We start from the raw sequence: 21,733 nt of genomic DNA, 5'->3' as shown, positions 1-21,733 counted from the left end.
TGCCATTAAGGCATGCCGTGGCAGCTCAGAGTAGATCTTCTGAATGGTCTCCTTCACCAACACCATCGTTTAACTTGATCAAAAGAGCCTCTACCACCAAGGGATTTATCTCACAATGTTACAAGTATGTTACTGCAAAATTTTCTGAAAAACACGGTCTGCGAATGCTGGATAAATGGGAGGGAGACGTAGGTCAGATGGATGGAGACCATTGGGAGGAAGCTCTCCAGGCGGTGCCAATCTGTTCACTGAATGTCACGCAAAGGCTAACGCAACTGTATATCATACTGAGAGTGTACTATACCCCCCATAAAATGTATACTATGAGTCTCAGGCCCACCCCGCTATGCACTAGATATAAACGGGACCATGGAGTCTGATCCTTTTACTGTGGAGGTGCCCAAAATTGCATTCCTATTGGAAGGAAGTGGTGGACACCATAATCAGGATATTTCAGATCTCTATGCCTACAGACCCAAAACCTTGTCTGCTCAATTTGCTGGAGGCGTTTAAATGGGCAGAGAGTATAATGCCCCGTACACACGGTCGGACTTTGTTCGGACATTCCGACAACAAAATCCATGGATTTTTTCCGACGGATGTTGGCTCAAACTTGTCTTGCATACACACGGTCACACAAAGTTGTCGGAAAATCCGATCGTTCTGAACGCAGTGACGTAAAACACGTATGTGGGGACTATAAACGGGGCAGTGGCCAATAGCTTTCATCTCTTTATTTATTCTGAGCATGCGTGGCACTTTGTCCGTCAGATTTGTGTACACACGATCGGAATTTCCGACAACGGATTTTATAGCCTGCTCTCAAACTTTGTGTGTCGGAAATTCCGATGGAAAATGTGTGATGGAGCACACACACGGTCGGAATTTCCGACAACAAGATCCTATCACACATTTTCCGTCGGAAAATCCAACTGTGTGTACGGGGCATTAGAGTAGCAGTTATCAGAACCCTGTTTGTGGCGCGTAAGTTGATAATGATACATTGGAAGTCAGAGGAACCTCCTACAAATAAGGAATGGATCACTGCAGTAGGAACTATGCTCCGGATGGAGAAAGTCACATACAACATAGGGGATGCACCCAAAAGTTTGAAAAATTCTGGGGCCCGTAGCTCGATGTACCTGGGCTTGCACCAGTAGATCTGGTTATGGGCAGGTTACTAGGTATGAATGCCGGTGGTAATTGATCTCAACAATACTGGAATGGGAAGCATGTGTAATGAATCATAATAGGGCTCTTGGAGGGACAGACTCAGAAGAGAGGGATGGTCTTCTATTGAACCATACTAGGGATAAGGCTATGTTCAATTTGAAGTGTTTCTGTTCATTATGATCTGTAATTTATTACCTGTGAAGCCTCGGTCTGTATGTATATGTTTATTTTGATAAACTTTTTCTTTAGATAAAAAAAATGGGATTACAGTGAGTTATTTCTGTGCAGGGAGGAACACAGTAGGACAGAAACAACTACTATGCTCAGTCAAAGAAAAGCATATATTCAGGACATCTTTACAATACATGCACTCTTCCCCATATATGTTCCTTTATTTGCCCTGCAAGTACAGAAGCATACCTGTTGATATGCCCAAAATACACTCTGCTCCTAATTTCTAGTTGTGGACTGTCAGCCCTGCTCACTTGTTTTTGTTAAACTACCCATCCTGACAACATAAGAATTGGTGTTCGTATACCTAAAAATAAAAAACCTTGGTCATGTAGCTTTAATGTTTTTGATTTTTATTATTACTATTTTTAGTGCCTGCTGTTCTTCTCTATTGCCTGGTTGATCTTGCCTGTGCCCCTCCTCCTGATAGTAAACTGACCACGTTAAACATGGCAGCTGATCCATGCTAGCATGGTCAGATTACATCCTCTGTCATCCCATACTTAGATACAGGCATGCTGTGTAATCATACAGTCTGCCTGTATCTTCTGTGGTCAATGCAAACCACACTCCCCGCCCATCCCTCCTGCATTGACGGACAGCAGCTTGCCATATAGCCACTCCTCCTCCCCCTTTGTGAAGCTGCCTCCCGGACATGTCAGGCTTGTCTGCCCCACGCTATTCATGCCACCCAGCAGGTCACGTGATTGCTGTTGATTCCCGAGTGGTTCACGGACCTGCTGATGAGCGTGTATAGAGCTGGGCATGCGTGTCTGCCATCCCAAAGAGGAAAAGAGGCGCAGCTGGAGCTGCTCTATATGCCCTCCAGCAGGTCCATGAATTGCTCAGGAATTAGCAGTGATCACGTGACCTGCACTTTACAAGGCAACAAAATGTTTTTTGAAAAAGCTAACCTTGAAATGACAAAAGGGGTATATTTAGATACCAGTAATTTAAAATATTTTTTCCATCACTAACATTCACAACTACTTTAAGTGTTTTGTAGTCCAAAATAAAAACTGGAAGGACTGATTTAGGCTTCTTGAGAAAAGGGTGTTTTAATAGCAATACTTTATGCCATAAACTAGTATGGAATTGGCTCAAGGAGCTTGGGTTCCTTTCCAAATGTTCGGACAAAGTGAGCTTCACTTGGCTGGGCTGGCTGACATTTTAGCTCCACCCAGGTGCCCTTCCCCCTTGTCTTCCTTTTTCTTTCTCTCATTTTCTTTCACACGGTGCAGGAAACTGTCTCTGCTCTTTGAGTGGTGGATGTTCTCTTCATGGACATTGATTCTTTTGGCAAGAATCTTACTTTTTGACATCTTTGTACACAATACTTCCAACGGCATGCTGTGTGACATTGTAGATCCGGCCAGTCTTGCCATGGTAGCACTTGTGTGGCATACCTTTTTGGATTGTGCCTGTACCCTTGATGTCCACACAATCACCCTTCTTGTAGATGCGCATATAGGTTGACAGTGGCACCGGGCCATGCTGCGGAAGGGTCTAGAGAACATATAACGGGTTCCTCGCCCTGTGCCTCTTGTGTTCCTTATTATTTACTAACTATTGCCCCTACTGCAAGATGCAGGTCGAGCGGAAAAGGCAATGTATTTTATGACAGTCTCCAAAAAGTGCTTTTATTGGAAAAATTTTGTAGGCCAAAAGAGAAGCAAATAAGAGATGTTCACTGCTGGGTTTTAGATACACTTTTAATCACAGACAATTACATTTGAGTTGATTTTTGTGTATTAATGGACTTGCTTCTGTGTGCTTCTCCCTTACAGCTAGAGCCGATTTCAGAGTCTGTGTTACAACAGAGACCGAATAGCAATGCAGTGAACTCTTTGGAGAAAGTTATTCAGATACACAGTAGGTATTGAGGTTAAGTAGAGTGCTTAACTTACAATAATGAAAATGGTCCATTTGCAACATGTATGAGTCTGTTTTTTTTGCCCACCAAGGGATACTTTCTGTTCTGTACACTCCCCTGCTGTTCTTTTTAGCTGCCCAGAATAAATTAATGTTCCATGTAAGCTATAAGGCCATGGATTCCCCATGTGTGAGAGCTGTCACATTAGTGAAACGCATGCTCCTCCTTGCCCGCAATTTTCTTTGGGTACTGGTGTTGACTGAGATAGCGAAGCAAAGTTGAGAGAGGTTTTTTCTATGCTAAAAGTAAAAATAAGCTTTACTTAAATTACAGGCCTCCTTGCCTGTGACGTCTAATTTGTAAGACTGGTGGCTGCATTGCCCTGTATTCCCGCAGTCACTAGTCTTGCCTCTGCCCCGCTGTTTCTTACAGCGAGCAGTGATGCAATTCTATCCCTGCTCGTGGAAGTGGATGGACCCAGGAGTCTGAGTCTGAACCGCTCACTGATGAGATAGCCAGGAGACTCTCCTCTCTCAACAACCCATGCCTGCAATGTAGATTAGCGCTATGTGGGCGAGTACACAAGCTCATATAGTGCACAAAATAAATGCTAATGTACCTGCCCACATTCATGCCCTTCCTTCTCACTCTATAGCTTTGCATGATGGGAATACTAGTTTCTCATAGCTGTAGAGTGAGAAGGTATGATGTGACTTGTCCTTGGATTTACACCTCCCTTTTTAGTCACAAGAAGCTGCTATTTTTTGAATTGGAATGATGATATCACAAATATTGCATTCCAAATTGCTCCTAAACTGTAGGGCTAAGGCCCCTTTCACATGATTGACCCGCTCGGATCCGCCTGTCTGTTTTTCAAGCGGATACGAGCGGGCCACCCATTGACTATGGGCATGCAGATATGTGCTGACACCCGCCTGGCAGCCGATCCGACAAGATCCGCTAAAAATGTATCAGTTTACATAGATCATTGTACTTATTGCAGTTTTTATGTGGTATCCTGGAGTTGTTCTTTAATGCAGAAAATGCATTATGGTAAAAATCCTTTTGTGTTTAGAACCACTTAAAAAAATTCATATAGTAGAACTATAGGCACATTTTTTTTTCCTTTTGGATAGAGTAAGGGAGGGTTTATAACCCATTTTTGCCATATTTGTCCCATGGGAAAGATTTACCTTTACTTCCTGTTACATAGCCAAAATGGAAATGAGGTAAAATACCTGGAAACTAAGGGAATCCGTTGGGGCCCCCCCAAGTCACCAGAACTAGTGTCCCCATTGGAAGATTTCCCCACTATTACTTTTACAGGGACAACCCAAAATTTGTGATTTTCTTTTACTTTTACTTTTGACAATACTGTAAATATAAACAGGACAAATGGGGCGAATCTCCCTAAAGGAGGCAGATGTTGCAATAAAAATGTAACTGTGGATCTTATCCCTCTCCAGTCCAAAACTTAAAACTTCGGTGAGCTCTTTCAGATTGTCCAGATTCTGGGTCTAAGGGTGAGATATGAATTAGATTCTCTTTGTGCTTCAAAAACCACCTTTTGAACCTATTAGGTTGGGATAATCCCACCTTTTGAACTTTCACTCGCATGGTTGCATTTGCTGTAGCTCTCACCTGTGTGAGAGTGTGTGCCGGCCCAGTTTGCATACTGCATTGTACATGCAGCAAGTGAAAAGATCTGGATGGCTGCACTTCAAACACTAAAATACACCTTTATTAATAACTGGAAAAAGCATCATAAATATGTTGCAAAAATCAGAGTGGGGGAGAAAGGTTTACACATTTCAAACTTACCTAGGTGCTTAATCATAACCTCGGGCCTATCTGACTAAAGCTGAATTTTTGTCACATTTCCTTGGACAGATTATGGCCTTAATACAGCCATCTCTGCCCAGGCTCCATAAATATCACACCTCTTCTCTTACTCCCATTTCTCAGTTGTAGTTGGATCCTGTTATACCGGTCCTAGAGGAGGTAGACATGGAAGGAATTGAGGATATTGAGGCAATTTTGGAGGAAGTTTCAGAAGATTTTTCTCCCCTAGATTGTCACTCTGCAAAATATTTCTTGTTCATGAACAGATTGAATGTGCAGTCTATGACAACTGGGTCAGTCCTGAAAAATCAGCCCCCAAAATCTTTGCTGAATTCTATACAGTGGAAAAGAGTTCACAAAGGAATGGGCTATTGCTGCAGTTGATCTTGTAATTTCTGTCCTAAACTAACATCTCACTGTTCCTAGTGGGGATGTTCCTTCTTTCAAGGGTTTTGCAAATAGGTGTGAGACCTTCCTAAAAGCTTTTTGTAATTTTGCAGGCCCAGCCCTGTAACCAGCTCTTGCTGTAATTTCAGTATGTCAAACTGCAGCTATATGGACTATGACATTAAACAATTAACATGACCCTGTATTTCAGGATACACAGTAATAACAGCAATTGCTTTCTGTTCTACTTTTCTGTATTATTGCCCTAGAACATGTTATAAGACAAATTTCCCGAATGGTTCTAATCTCCAGTCACAGGTGCAGAATCTTATGGCTTAAAGCTTGGATAACTGAAACTGCCTGCAGAAGGTGCCTCACATGTATGGCATTCCAAGCAATACGTCTGTTTGATGAGGCACTTTACCCATTTAGGTCACAAGTGGGACATTTTACTTACACAGCAGAAGGTCCCAAAACCACCACCTTCAGAAGCATTAGCGCCTCAAAACGCAGAGCACCTGTTTGCGCTAACTAGGCTTCAACCTCAAAACCCAAGTCCAGCTTTTCCTTTCAGCACAAGGCTTGGCTCACCAAGCCTACCCCAAAGCCCACTTCACAGTGAAGTGATGGGGGGGGGCATGTCTGTTACAGTTTGCTTCTCTCTGGATTCCAGACTTGTGGGTTCAATCAGTGGTTTCAAAATGGCAAAATAGAGTTCAAATCTCACTGTTTTATTTTAAATCATCCAAAAACTATCCAAGGACAGTTAGATTTGCAAAATGCCCTGAACCTCCTCTTGTCCCTAGGTGTCATGTGCCGTTACTGCCACAAGACTGGTTCAAAGGATTTTACTCAAACCCGTTCATGATACCAAAGCCCAATGGGGTATTTGTCCTATTCTGGGGATAAAAGCCCATGAAAAATGCCTTAAAATCCCCAAATTCTGCATGCAATTAGAAAGATCAGCAATTGCCTCTCAGAGACAACAGGAATACATAGCATATGTCGATATCCAAGATGCCAATCTACATGTTCCTTTTTACCCACCTCATCAGCACTTCACATTGCGGTTCACGTTGGCAGACAACCACTTATAGTATGCCCAAACTGCCCTTTCGTCTATTTACTGTTCCCAGGGTGTTTGCAAAAGTTAGTCAGAACTTAGGGCATCAAAATCGCAGGCTATATCTATACAACCTTCTGAAGAACTCTTTCTGGGCACATCCCAAGACCAGATGCAAGTATTCCAGGATAAGTGAATTCCAAAAAATAAGCTTTCTCTACAAGCACATGCTCAAGAATTGAAATGCAAGAGGCCGCCCACATTGAGATACTCGACGAGAGTTCTAGGCCTAATGGTAGGCCTTCAAAGCAGTACCAGTTGCTCGATTCAGTTCAAGAACTTTCCAACAAAATATCTGGTCAGCCTGAAAAAAGCAGATTCTTTCTCTCGATTTTCCAGTGCTCCTGTCCAGCCTAGCAAGCAACGCCCTATTTAGTTGGATCAGCACCCCAGTCCTGACAGTGGGAAAGTCCTTCCTTCCCTATCACTGCAATGTTATTACAACAAACGCAAGGCTTTCTTTATCGTATATCACGGGACACAGAGCCACAGTAATTACTGTATGGGTTATATAGGCCCCTTTAGGTGATGGACACTGGCACACCCTAGACAGGAAATTTAACTCCCTATATAACCCCTCCCCTTACCGGCAGTACCTCAGTTTTTTCGCCAGTGTCTTAGGTCTTGGTCACAAGTAAAGGTTTGCTGTGCTGAGCTCCACTGGATTAATCCTTGCTGGGGCAAGCCATGCAGCCGGATCCATTCAAAGTGTCTTTTTAGGCCAAATTGAATGGTACCCGGGCTTCGTGTCAGAAGAAACAAGGTTTTGCTTGTAACTCTTCTCCTTTTAGAGATCTGGACCCTGGGATCCAGTGCTTTGGTTTTTTTAGCCATATTTCCTGGCGGGGTGCTATAAGGGTCCAAGGGTGTGGAGCCCTCCATAAAAAGGGGCCCCGGTCCTTGAAGTTTATTTAATGGAGTCCACCGTGAGGGGTGAAGATTGGGTCTGTTTGATTTACCACAGAACCCTGCAGCAGGATAAGGTAAATGGAGATTCCTAAGGAATGTTTTAATTCTTATGGGTTTTCTCCTTTAAATGTTGTCATGCCTAAAGTCATCACCGTGGGCTGTCAAGAGCACGTACCTGTTCCATGCCTGTCAGTTTCGCTCTGTGTCAGTAGAAGCTGCAGGCTTCCTCAGGTAAGATGTTGGAAGAGGGGTTTTCTTGTTAAACATCCCCCACCTGGACAGAAGTTTCCCTTCTCTCCAGGAGGCAGAGGGAGCACGGAACAGTAGGCGGTATGCCACGGCGGTTCTCCTTCCATTGGTTCTCCTACACCCCACCCTCCCCCCACATGCAATCCGGTTGGATCAGAGGCCCGCTCGCACGGGAAAACAATCTTTTTTGAAAAAGAGTGGGGGGATTGACATGCCTCAACGCAGGGCTGTGTAGGCTATAAGTGCACCTTTTGCAGGTGCATTCAGCTGACGGAGGGACACAGAGCAGACCGGGGGCATGTGAGTGTTGGTGACACACGCATTCCCAAGGCACATTTACTCAGGCTGAGCAGCGGAAGTTGCTGGACTATTTGCTCAGCAGCGAGTGCATTTTTGGCAGTACCTCTGTATTTGTACTTAGCGCTTTGGTCAGAAAGGGAGGTACAAATACCCCAAAAAACAGGGGCTCAAAGGGATCTCCCTCGGGCTCTGAGGACCCTCCCTCTGCAACGCCACCCCCCCTGAAAGGCCTAGAGAGGCTGGTCAGAGTGAGCCATCAGGTTCCTCAGGGGTTGAAACTGCTTCCGACATTTCAGCCCCTGTCTCTATATTACTGAGGAGGTTTTCTCCTCAGCCATGATTGGATTGGAGGAAAGGTTAGCAGCTTTAATCACATCTTCCCAGAATGGGAGGAAACGCATTAGGTCCCCTTCTACCACCCAGGACCCTCAAACAGAGGAACAGTGGGAGGGGAAAGATGAATCCCCCTCAGGGGACCATGAAGAGGCTGATGACTCCTCTTCCGAGGGATCAAGTTGCGAAGTACCTTCTTCAGCTTCACAAGCTGAGAAATTGCTGGTGCAATCTCTTACTGAAATGGTCCTCTCCATGTTTAAGCTACACGTAACTGAGTCGGTTGAAAAGCCCACTTCTTGTTTGGGTTCACTAAAGCCTCCTCAAGCTTTGCGTGCCTTTCCTGTCCCTTCATTGCTGGAAAAGCTTCACCCAAATAAGCATTTTTTCCCTCCTAAAAAGTTTTCAACACTTTATCCTATGGAGGAAAAATTTACTAAGATGTGGGGTATACCAGCAATTGACGCTGCTATATCCTCTGTGAATAAAAGTTTTGACTTGTCCGGTTGACCATGCACAAATGCTTAGGGATCCAACCGATAAAAAATTGGAATTCCTGTTGAAAAACATTTTCTCTTTGGCAGGTTCAGTAGCCCAACCTGCAGTGGCGGCAATTAGGGTATGTCAATCCTTGAGAGACCACTTGAAATAGGTGCTCAAGGTTTTCCCTTAGCAGCAAGCCCAGCAGAGCTGCCAGGGTCTTTGTATTTTGCAATTGACGCGATCAGAGATTCTATTCTTCAGACCTCTCGCCTTATGCTTGGGTTGGTGCATATGCGTAGAATCTTATGGTTGAAAAATTGGTGCCAAAACCAAATGGGGATGTCAGACCCATTCTAGAGCTCAAGGATCTAAACCGATTCCTGAATATCTGCTCTTTTCGCATGGAATCAATCCAATCTGTTGTGTCCATCCTACAAGGTGGAGAACTTCTGGTGTCAATTGACATCAGGTATGCATACCTGCATGTGCCTATTTTGCCAACTCACCAGAAATATCTGCGTTTCGAAGTAGAAAAACTCCATTTTCAGTTTGTAGCCTTGCCTTTCGGTCTAGCTACTGCACCTCGGGTGTTTGCAAAACTTCTGGCCCTTCCTTTGGCCAGATTAAGGGCTAAAGGTAGAACAATTGTAGCATACCTAGACGACCTGCTCTTCATAGACCGGTTGGTAGCCCGCTTAGACCAAAGCATGGTCACCACAGTCAACTACCTGGAATACCTAGGTTGGATCCTCAACCTAGAGAAATCTTCCTTAAAACCATTAAGAAGACTAGAGTACTTGGGTCTAGTCATAGATACAGCCCAGAAGAGGGTGTTTTTACCCCAGGCAAAAATCAGCGCCATAAAGGAGCTTGTTCAGATGGTCAGGGCAAAGAAGAGTCCTTCTATTCGCCTTTGCATGAGGTTGTTGGGGGAAAATGGTGGCTTCATTCGAAGCGGTTCCTTCTGCTCAGTTTCATTCGAGACTGCTGCAAAACAGTATTTTATCTGCTTGGAACAAGAAGGTCCAGTTACCTGGAAGGTAGTAACAACAGATGCCAGCCTGTCAGGTTGCGGAGCAGTCCTGGAAGAAGCGACTGTCCAAGAAAAAATTTGTCCAGGACCGAAAGGACCTTGCCCATCAACATACTAGAGATTCGGGCACTAGGGCCTGGACATTCAGATTGTAGAATTATCCTGTCAGGATTCAGTCTGACAATGCCACAGCAGTGGCTTATAACAATCACCAAGGGGGCACCAGAAGTCATGCAGCCCAGGAAGAGATAAACCATATCCTAGCCTGGGCAGAAAAGCATGTGCCGTGCATATCGGCAATCTTCATTCCAGGGATAGAGAATTGGCAGGCAGACTACTTGAGTCGCCAGCAGTTGTTCTTGGGGGAATGGTCCCTTCACCCTGGCTATATGCCAAACAAAGATGGGGGATCCCAGATGTAGATCTGTTTGCGTCCAGATTCAACAGCAAAGTCAACAACTTTGTGTCAAGAACAAGGGATCCACTTGCATGCGGAACAGATGTGTTGGTTATTCCCGTGGAATCAGTTTTCACTGATTTATGCATTCCCTCCTATTTTGCTGCTGGCATGGCTTCTTCGCAGGATCAAGCAGGAAAGGAAGTCAGTGATTCTTGTGGCCCAGAAGATCTTGGTATGCAGAGATCGTAAGGATGGCGGTAGGAGACCCATGGACCCTACCACCACGTCCAGACCAGCTTTCGCAGGGACCAGTGTTCCATCCTACCTTACAAACACATTTTAACAAACAATTTAACAGTTTGGCTATTGTAACCCACATTCTCAAGAATCGTGGGCTTTCAGGCTCAGTGATATCTACATTGATTAATGCAAGGAAGCCAGCTTCCAGAGTAATGTATTATAGAGTCTGGAAGGTATATCTTCTGCAAGAAGGGTATCAGAATTGGCTGCTCTTTCTTGTAAAGAGCCATATTTAATTATTCACAAGGATAGAGTAGTATTGCGTCCTCATCCTAGCTTTTTGCCGAAGGTGGTTTCAGGTTTTCATCTAAACCAGGCTATTGTTCTATCTTCATTTTTTCCAGAACCCTGTTCTATGGAAGAAAAGTCACTACGTTCTCTGGATGTAGTGAGAGCAGTCAAAATCTATTTGGAGGTGTTTTGTTTGTGTTGCCTGAAGGTCCTAGAAAAGGACAGGCAGCGTTGAAATCTACTATTGCTAAGTGGATTCGACAAGTAATTATTCAAGCTTATGGTTTGAAGAGGAAAGTTCCACCTTTTCAAATCAAAGCGCACTCCACCAGGGCTGTTAGTGCTTCGTAGGCAGTGCATCACCATGGCTCAAATCTGCAAGGCCGCAACTTGGTCTTCAGTCCATACATTCACCAGATTCTATCAGGTGGATGTAAGAAGGCATGAGGATATCGCCTTTGGGCGCAGTGTGCTGCAGGCAGCAGTATAGGTCCTCAGGTCTGATTGCACCTTACTTTTGTTTGTGTCTCCCTCCCCTCAGATAGCATTGCTCTGGGCCATCCCATACAGTAATTACTGTGGTTCTGTGTCCCGTGATGTACGATAAAGAAAATAGGATTTTTATAACAGCTTGCCTGTAAAATCCTTTTCTTGGAGTACATCACGGGACACAGAGGTCCCTCCCCTCTTTCCGGTTACACATGTATTGCTTTGCTACAAAACTGAGGTACTCCCAGTAAGGGGAGGGGTCATATAGGGAGTTAAACTTCCTGTCTAGGGTGTGCCAGTGTCCATCACCTGTGCCTATATAACCCATACAGTAATTACTGTGGCCCCTGTGTCCATGCTGTTCTCCAAGAAAAGGATTTTTACAGGTAAGCGGTTATAAAAATCCTATTTTTAGGCTGGGGAGAAGTGTTCCAATTCCTAACAGTCCAACGAACATGGTCATTGAGGGAAGCCATGGTTCTCATCAACATCTTGGAGCTCAGAGCAGTCAAGTTGGACCTGCAGATGAACCCTGGGCTCTTCCTAACAGATGACGTGTGCTATCTCAAAGCCCTCTATTCCATGCTGATTCTCAGTGTCTGGCTTGACATGACTGCTGAAATCCGGGGTGTTAAAGGATAGAAGGGTTTTTGAGTCTGTGATTCATACCTTGCTAAAAGCAAGAAAAGCCTCTTCCATGAAGCTATACTATCGTATCTGAAAATCTTTTTTTTGCCTGGCATGAACCCAGGCACTTCAGTTGCAGAGATTATGTAACTTAAAATTTACACTATCCAATAAAAATCATGCAGTTAAATATTTCTGATTCTCTAAATTCAGGAGTTGTACGATACCTCACAGGACATATCTGCACGTGTGAATTTCAGATCACCTATGGACTAGTTAAGTGTATTACTGTTTACCACAGTAGAAATCTTTGTGCCTAATTTGCTGTTATCTTATATTTTGCAGGTGAATACTGGCCATGTTTGCATAATGCAGTTTCTACAATCTCCTATTCCCTAGTTGAGGCACAGAAATGTGAGAATGAAGAAGCTGAGACGGTGACAGCGATGGCATCCCTGTCTGTGGGCGTTTGTCCAGAGAGAAGGTGAACAATGCTATGTTACATTGTTGGGTTCCGTATCTTTCACTGGTTTGGAGGGGTGAAAAATCTAACGTGGTTTATAAAGAGTATCTAATGTGTGGTATTTGCTCCAAAAGAAGATCTCCAGTCTGAAATTCTTTATCAGTCTTTAATCTTTTTCCCGTAAAGCTACATTTATACCTGAGCGTCGCATTTTTTAAGTGTTTTTTTGGACGTTTTTATGAGTGTTTCTGTACAGCATTTCTAAAGTGTTTTTGAGCTTTGGGTTTATTTTTTTTATTGGCCAATAGAGAAAAATATCATCTGTTTCACCATCTGTTATGTTTTTCATCTTTTTTATCCGCTTTTGTTTTTTATTTCTTAAAGCGGGAGTCCGGCGACCAATTTTTTTTTTTTTTTTTTTTTTTTTTTTTTTTTAGGTCATTGAGACACTTTGCTAACCCCAAAATAATACTCACAGTTTGGGTCTAATATTTCCGCCTCGGTCTGTTTTCGTACTGAAGAATAACTTAAAAAATGCGATGCTGGCTGTTTCCATCTTGCTTGTGGGCATGTGAAGCCCACAAGCATTGATTTCCTGGATGTGGTGAATGCTGTTCATTCACAGCTTGTTCACACACATGATCATTGTTCCTGCACTGAATCTTGGGAAGCCTGACACTAAGCTCCCAGGAGACAGTGCGGCGCCGGGGAAAGGCAATAAACACGCCTACTCCCATGGGAGGAGAGACAGGAAGTGCCACAATAAAGTACAATATAAAGGTAATTACAGCGATAAAACATTTTTTCGTGCGGCATTTGAACATCTATGCAATTAGCTGAAGGGGGTAAGATTAAGTTAAAAATTTGAGTGGAACCCTGCTTTAATTACTTTTACTTTTTTTGCAAGGAGTTGAGGGTTAAAGGCTATGATTAGGGGTTAATTTATTTACTTAATATTTATTTTGTTAGGTTAGGGCTACAGGTTTAGGTTGGGGATTAATGGGGTCAGGGGTTAGGATTAGTGTTAGGGGTTATAATTAGTTGTTAGGGTTATTTTATTATTTTTTATGTATTTATTTATATATGTATGTATCATTATTATTATTTATAATTATTTCATTTGAGCAGAATAATTTACAAAACCGCTTGAATCAAGCGTTTCCATCCATTTTTATGGAACAAAAACGCTTCAAAATGCACTAATTCGGGCTACTAACAAAGCTCCAGAACTTTTTCGAGCTTCAGGTGACTTGTAATGGAACCATCTCCAAAACGCTGAGGTGTGAATGGGGCCTGATTGCTTATCTGAGCTGTGTTTTGTTGTCAAAGGAGGTCTGTCAAGCCAGAAATATGGGAGCATGAACTACTTGCTGGTTTTGAAATGGCAAGCTCTGGGGCTGTAATCGGCTTCCTGGCTTCATTATTTAGCACTTCACTGACTAAGAACAAATATGCTTCGCAATGTATTATAAACATCTGATGTATATACACTATAATACCAACAGTATTGGGACGCCTGCCTTTACACGCACATGAACTTTAATGGCATCCCAGTCTTATTTCCTTAGGGTTCAATATTGAGTTGGCCCAAACTTTGCAGCTATAACGGCTTCAACTCCTCTGGGAAGGCTATCCACAAGGTTTAGGAGTGTGTTTATGGGAATGTTTGACCATTCTTCCAAGAGCGCATTTGTGAAGTCAGATTCTGATGTTGGACGAGAAGGCCTGGCTCGCAGTCTCAGCTCAAATTCATCCCAAAGGTGTTCTGTCCGGTTGAGGTTAGGACTCTGTGCAGGCCAGTCAAGTTCCTATGGGAATCTATGGGAATGTTTGACCTTTCTTCCAAGAGCGCATTTGTGAAGTCAAGCACTAATGTTGAACGTGAAGGCCTGGCTCGCAGTCTCGGCTCAAATTCATCCCAAAGATGTTCTATCAGGTTAAGGTTAGGACTCTGTGCAGGCCAGTCAAGTTCCTCCACCCCAAACTCACTCATCCACACTATATTGCCAAAAGTATTGGGCCACCCCTCCAATTGATTTGGTGGAGAGGGGATTATGGTGTGGGGTTGTTTTTCATGTGTTGGGCTTGGCCCCCTAGTTCCAGTGAAGGGAACTCTTAAGGCATCAGCATACCAAGACATTTTGGACAATTTCATGCTCCCAACTTTGTGGAAACAGTTTGGGGATCGCACCTTCCTGTTCCAACATGACTGCGCAACCAGTGCACAAAGCAAGGTCCATAAAGACATGGATGAGCGAGTTTGGGGGCGAGGAACTTGACTGGCCTGCACAGAGTCCTGACCTCAACCCGATAGGCCACCTTTGGGATGAATTAGAGTGGAAATTGCGAACCAGGCTTTCTGGTCCAACATCAGAGCCTGACCTCACAAATGTGCTTCTGGAAGAATGGTCAAACATTCCCATAGACACACTCCTAAACCTTGTGGACAGCATTCCCAGAAGAGTTGAAGCTGTTATAGCTGCAAAGGGTGGGCCAACTCCATATTGAACCCTACGGACTACGATTGGGAGGCCAATAAAGTTTATGCGCCTGTAAAGGCAGATGTCCCAATACTTTTGGCAAAATAGTGTAGGTTTGTCCAGATAATGCTTGAGAAGGTTGAAAATCTCCAAACTGGAATTTTGGAAGTGAAATGTAACCCAGTCCACACCAAGTTCTTTTTTAAAGGCATAGTATGTTGTTTTCTTGAATGACTTAGTGATTTTGATTTATCTTTTAGAACGGAGGATGAGCCTATGGATGAAGAACCCCCTCTGTAGCAGAGTGACTGGTCATTGTCTGTTGTGTGACTCCATATCTTTGTTGGAGGTCGAGCCCTCCAATTTCTCCGCCTGTGCTCTGTCCCCAGGAAGACGAGCAGCGACACGGATGTAAAGAACTCTGTGTACATGACATCCACAGATCCACAAAGCGCGGCACACTGTGCTCTGCGCGGCCGCACTGTGCCGTTCTTGGTTCCAGCAGGCACTGCTCCATCAGGAGCCACTGGCAGCTCTTGCCAAAAATCTTATTTTCTTTCATGCTTTTTAACAGTGACTAATTCAAAGAAAAACAAGGATCATAAGTGACCTCTTCTGGGGGCCTCATAAACCGTTTTGGTGCTTTAACATTCTGCAGATTTACAAGGATTCTGTGTGCGCTGAAGGGAGGGTGACCGTGCTCTACTGACACTTATTTAAACCACTCGGTTTTGCCTGTTTCTTGGAAGTTTTCTCTCTTATGGAGGAGTTATACAGTGGATGGAAGATATCCTCTGAAGCCTGTTATTACAAGGACAGAATTTTCACTCTGGAAGAGAAACAGAAGGAAGGATTGTGCCTTGTCCATGGTTGGAATACATTTTTTCCATTTGAATGGTTTATTCCTTTGTTTCCTGAAGAGTTAAGGACTTGCCTTAAAATTGAAACACAACCAACAGAGATGATGATTGAAGTCACAGTACAGAAAACCTTGCTGTGAAGTGGAGTCTTGATGACTAGCAGCAGTGGTCATTCATTTTTTTGTCCCCACCCCAATTTTTATTTTTTTTTGTATTTCTCTGAACCAAGTTGCATGTCATATATGTACGATCAATAGACTGTCTCCTCCACTCTTGACCTGAGCTCTCCAAGCAAATCGTTGACCACAATTGAGAATTTGTAGGTAGAAATCTACCAAGGGGAGATAGAGGATTATGGCCTCTTACTGTGCAGGTAGCATGCCTGGGCCTGCCTGTGCATTTTTTTATTTTTTTTGTAAGTGGCTCAGTTTAGTTTTGTTCATTTTATTTTTAATATTCTGTGTAAAACTTGCACCACATTGCAGGCAAACAGTACATTTCCAGTTCCCATTTCATTTTTTTATGTGTCATTTTGATTTGAAGTTTATACATGTGTTATATTTTTTTGTAATATTTTTCTCATGATGACTGTTTTTAAATTTTTTTTTTTAAGAGCATTTTTTTTTTTAAGATTCTGCCAGGGGATTTCTTTAGATTCCAGTTGATATCCTCTGATCTTCCCACCGAGACTTCCTATATAAATCCTTTATATGAGGATGGTGACAACGGTGATGTCCTTATTTAACTAAACAGTTGAAAGGACAACCATAAAGACTCTTCTGATTATATCTTTGTAAAAGGTACCTCTTACCTCACTTGTTATCAGATCAGAGAGAGCCTTTACTGGGACTTTAATTTCTTTAAGGAGACCAACAATGTACTGTATGTGAGCCTTGCTCCTGGGATTGCATGGAAAGGAGCAGGGTGCGCTCAGTTTTGGATATAACCTCAATATAGCACTTATTATCCATGCTGAGAGTTGTGGCTGAATTTCCAGCAGCATGTGACTCGCACCCATTGCCTAACAGATTCCTAGGGTAAAACCCCCTCACTGTTAAAGGAACAGCATGTTACTGCCTTGTGGCAGTTTTACTTGTTCCCTGGCAGTTTGATACTGGTTGCATTTTGAGTGGTTTTTCTCGGGGCTGTGCTGCAGGTTGCACCTTGACATATGTTGTTTCCTGTACTGGCAACACATGATATGTTTTGGAGTAATAGCCAGGGGGTTTGTGACCCCCCCCCCCCCCCCAACCCTTTCCCCTTCCTTTTGAGTGTTGGGACCCTCACATTGTGCCCTTACTGTGTATATATTTTTTTCATGGTCGTTCTGTAACCACACTACAGCCTGTGACTGCACAAAACAGCACCGCACTGCACCAAACGGTCTCTTTATTTCCTGTCACACTGTGTGTGTTACTTGCAGTCCCCTCCTCCCCATCACACGCTCCCATTTTTCTGCTTTCCAACCTTCAATCTACTTGCAGACTTTTTGCATCTTTTACCATGTCTTTGTACTCTTGACACTGTTCTGAAAATGTTGAATTTTGGGTCTAGAATTGGTGTGTAATTTGGCAAATAATCAGAAACTGCATGTTTTGTGCTTTCCCAAGGCCTGTACACATAGTAGGTGTATGCCCTGTACTTGCTTTGAAAGGTGCACACATAATCATATTTTTATTTTGAAATATCTTTTTTTTCAGTTGGGTTTGAATTATATATAATTCTAGAGAAATTTTATAGTGTTCTAGATGTTATCATTGATGATGTTCAAGTCAAAACTGAAAAAAGTAAATGGTAATCTACCTTCATTTGTAAGGCACCTTTCAGAGCATGATGTGTTGGTTACCATAGTGTCAAAGTACCTTTTTATAGCATGTGAAGTGGCACGTAGCTTGCCATATAGGCTGAGTCGTTTGGTTTCTTCAGTTAAGCTGCAATTGGATAAACAGGGTGTTTCCTCTGTTGATGAAGGAGGTACAGTTGGGACAAATTTTGTTTTGGATATTACCGTTTTCACTATGAATTTTCATTCCTTGTGTGAATTATGATTTTTCTTTATTAAATATATAAATAGCCTGCACGCTCTACCATCCCACTCATTCCATGTTTTACACGGTATATCATTTTGTGTGTGCAAGGGAGAGGCCACACTCCTATTTCTGGGCATTGACCTCCCTATAAAGAAAATTTTAAAAATATATATATATATATATATAAAGATAATTATATATTAAAAAAAATATATGTATATGAATCTATTTTTCTAGATTTTACTATATACTTTGAGGTTGCATGAATCAAGCACAGCTCTTCCTATACTGTGTAATTGGTCAAGCTGCTGTGCTGGGCAGAAAGAATGTTGGCAGGGGAATCTAGTATGCGGTTCATCCTCTGAGCCTTGTATTGTGAAGGACACTTGTTTTATTCTTTTATGTGGATCAATCTCAAAGTATTATGTTAGGCTGAGAGTGCGTGCTTTTTTAGATAACAGAAAATATAAGCAAAATATATTAACTGATCTCAATGTTTGAAGAGCAAAATGCCATGAAATAACAGTTTTGCTTCCTTTTCTCTATACAAAGTTCTCTTCTGTGGAAGTTAAAGGACAGTAAAAGACTGTGAGGTGTGTAGTGGAGATGAACCAATTTGGGTTTAGGGTTGTTGAAGGAGTTTTCATATGTTGGGCAGGTGAAAACAGTTGTTTCTGGAAAGGAAAGGACCTGGATTGTTCATGGCAGGAGGTAAGAGAAGAGTATTAGACCCCATTCATGCTATTAAGGGTATTCACATCAGTGTGATGCAAAACTCACCAAATCCTGATTGCAGACAGTCTTCCCATCATTGGAAGTTTTCACTGAGGTTTGCTGTGGTGGCAGTGGCAGGAACAGGCCTGGAAAAGAAAAACAGCCTGATTGCAGACAGTCTTACCATCATTGGAAGTTTTCACTGAGGTTTGCTGTGATGGTAGTGGCAGGAACAGGCTTGGAAAAGAGAAACAGCTTGTTTTGTGAATATTGGCTTTTACCACATATTACTAACTAAAGCTTTGTATACCCCAGGGGCTACGTTTACAGTTTCAGGGGGTACTTCTGCTTCATAAAGTTCACTGAAGAGTTTATAGTTTTAATAAGTATTTCATCACAGCAGAGCTGATTGTTTTAGATTAAGGGTAGCTGTACTTTTGAAATAAACCCCCATCCCTCTCAGTCTCTTTGCACGTGACAAATTTCGGAACATCAATATATAGTTTTCCTTTGGAAACCTTCCCAAGGCCCAGCATTGTTTACCTGGTGCAGTGTTCTGATGGCCCTGTGAGAAGTTATGTGGGTACCAGCCTGGCCATGCAAAATAACAATTATCTGCATCTTGCACCATGGGTTGCCGTTTTTCTCTATAGCCATGGAGACCCAACTTGTAACAGATCCTTGGTAATGCAGGCTAATGAAAACACAGCTGGTCTCTGGGCAGGCCACAGCAGTGGGAATCGGTGTACATCCAGATGTATACTGAGAGTTCATAATTGGGGGGGGGGGGTGTAGGATGGGAGTTATTTCTTTAAAATACACTAACCCTTAAAAAACATTGAAACAAAGTTAGGCTAATTAGTAGGGATGAGCTAACTCCCAAAATAGATTTTGTGGAAAATTACCTTTTATTAAAAAGGTAAATAGGTTGTTTTTGTTAAGAAACACTGCTCTAGTGGAAAAGTCCCAAAAGTTCTCTTTTGATAAGGATTCATAGGGGAAATATAGAAAATACATTTTAATTAATTCTTACCCTTTCCACTAACAATAATGAATCCCCCCAAGTGCCCATTGTATAATGCATGCAGCAGCTGAGCATTTAGGGAAGTACCATGTGATATCTGCAAAGGACTTAAAGGCAACCTGCAAATAAGATTCAAGTCAATACATTTACAATGTTTTAGTGTGAATGGGGCCTAATTAGAAACCTAGTTAAGTAGTTATGCATTACCAAGCCTCCCGTGATGGACGTAGATATATTCTTTAATTTAGTAATAGAACACTATGAAAGGGGCTTGTAGTAATGCAAGCTGCAGCCCTATACAAACACTGTGTACCTTATGTCAGCCTTCAGTAAGTCAGGCATGTCCATTTCACATGTGCTCTCTGCCATATTGCAGTTCTCACACTGTTCAACTTAAGTCTCCTGCTCTGTGGTATACGGTTTCCAACAGTGATGATGAATTTCGCAGGCAGTATAAGCATTGTTGTGTTTCTTCTCTGAGGTATGTAGTGAGTCCTCCCATAGTATCAATAAGTGACCATCTTGTGTTAATATTGCTATTTTTTTTTTATATTTTCCTTTGGAGAGTGCCATGGGAGTGGGTGTAGTTTTGACAGCCACTTTTTTCGGACTGTCTGCAAGTACAGACTATGTACCCTTTTTTTTGAAAAACATTTTTTGCTTGTCACCATAAGAAATAATGGTGAAGTGGTGCAGGCGCCCCTTATTTGGAATCTATTTGATCATTCCCAGCATCCTCAGCCCTGCAGTTCTCTAGCACTTGTGACCTGACATAATATACAATGAACTCATAGCCTGCCTGTTTTCATCTACTCATCTTCAACGGCAAAGAGCTGCCACCTGTGTCTGTGATTTGTTTGTTTACTTCAGAGGTGACCCTCATATAGCAGGCAAGAACAACTGCTGCCTTCTATACAGGGGTGTTTGTGTGCTCACCCCACGCTGCCAATGCACTGTGTTTAAAGGAAGAAAATACATAAATCTGAGAACTTTACAGCAAAAAAATACACCCTCCAGTGACTGCTGTTTTGTATTCTGCGCCCTCAAGAGTGCAGCTTTATATAGTACAGACTGGGAGAAGGGATGACACTTGTCTGGAGTGTGACTTTACATATTCTGGCTGTGAGACACTCATGTATATAGATATATATATACATAATATATATATAAAGTTAAGAGTATAAACTTAGAATTTGATGCATTGTTTACTGGGTCCTTTAAAGCAGATCCGTCATGACCGTTTTATAACTATGAACCCTTTGGGACATTTTGCATTCTCTTGCGTTTCTTTGGTCAGGTTTCAGACCATTGTTACAGAGATTTTGGCTCTTTTTCTGCCACTTTACTGTTCCTCTGCAGGAGCTGAACACTTTTATTTTGTTTATTTTTTCTCCTTTAATTTTGTATTGTTTGCCATTTTTTATCTACTTTTTCCACTGATTGACTAGGTCGTTATTTTATTTTTCTTTATTTTTTGTGACAAGGATGATGGATTTGAACTTTCTTAGCAGTGCAGTATTTTCTACCACATGATGGCAGCGTGTTACTCTTGTGATGTAAATAAAACAAATGTTACCTATTCTTGGCTCTTTGTACTTTTTTATTATCTGTTTCGGAATATATTGGGGTGTGAGGATTGCATTCAAACTCCAAGAAAAAAAATGTAGCCAGGCACAGATGATTTTCAAGTTTTTTATTCAACCTTGTTTTGGATTTATTGTTGGGAAAGGAAGAAAAAATATAGTACGGAATTTTTGGGGCCAGTAGGGAATTAAAGATATACCTGCCTTTTAGTCAAACTTAAAGTGGTTGTAAAGTCCGAAGGTTTTTTATCCTTATGCATTAGGATAAAAAGCCTTCTGTGTGTAGCAGCCCCCTAATACTTAAGCCCCCTCTCTATCCAGCGATGTCCATGAGTGCCTTGGCCGTCCGGGCCTCTCCCTTTGGCCATTGGCTTCCACTGCTGTCAATCAAAGTCAGTTAGCTAAGTAGGAGAGAGCTGTGGCTTGGCTCGGGTGCCCCCATAGCAAGCTGCTTGCTGTGGGGGCACTGAACAGGAGGGAGGGGCCAAGAGAGCCGAAGAGGAGGATCCAGGCTGCCCTGTGTAAAACCCAATGCAACAGAGCAGGTACAGTATCTCACAAAATTGAGTACACCCCTCACATTTTTGTAAATATTT

At 42.5% G+C, this 21,733-nt stretch overlaps 1 protein-coding gene and 1 pseudogene across 4 annotated transcripts in view; one reads left to right on the top strand and one right to left on the bottom strand.

The window, feature by feature from the left end:
• The window catches only part of HDAC4 (histone deacetylase 4), a 393,738-nt gene extending 372,605 nt beyond the window's left edge, over positions 1–21,133 (top strand). For all 4 annotated transcript variants that reach the window (XM_073633685.1, XM_073633682.1, XM_073633683.1 and 1 more), the window contains 3 exons: positions 3,192–3,276; positions 12,329–12,467; positions 15,187–21,133. In XM_073633685.1, the coding sequence (XP_073489786.1) occupies positions 3,192–3,276; positions 12,329–12,467; positions 15,187–15,226 (264 nt within the window). In that variant the 3' untranslated portion in view covers positions 15,227–21,133. The remainder of the gene's footprint in view (positions 1–3,191; positions 3,277–12,328; positions 12,468–15,186) is intronic.
• Positions 2,477–2,919, bottom strand: LOC141146900 (large ribosomal subunit protein eL21-like; annotated as a pseudogene).
• Positions 21,134–21,733: the final 600 nt, after the last annotated feature.

Source organism: Aquarana catesbeiana, linkage group LG06, assembly GCF_042186555.1.
Source record: "Aquarana catesbeiana isolate 2022-GZ linkage group LG06, ASM4218655v1, whole genome shotgun sequence".
In the NCBI taxonomy this organism is placed as follows: Eukaryota; Metazoa; Chordata; class Amphibia; order Anura; family Ranidae; genus Aquarana; species Aquarana catesbeiana.
Note: the sequence above shows the minus strand (reverse complement) of the source record. Positions and strands in the feature narration are given on the sequence as shown.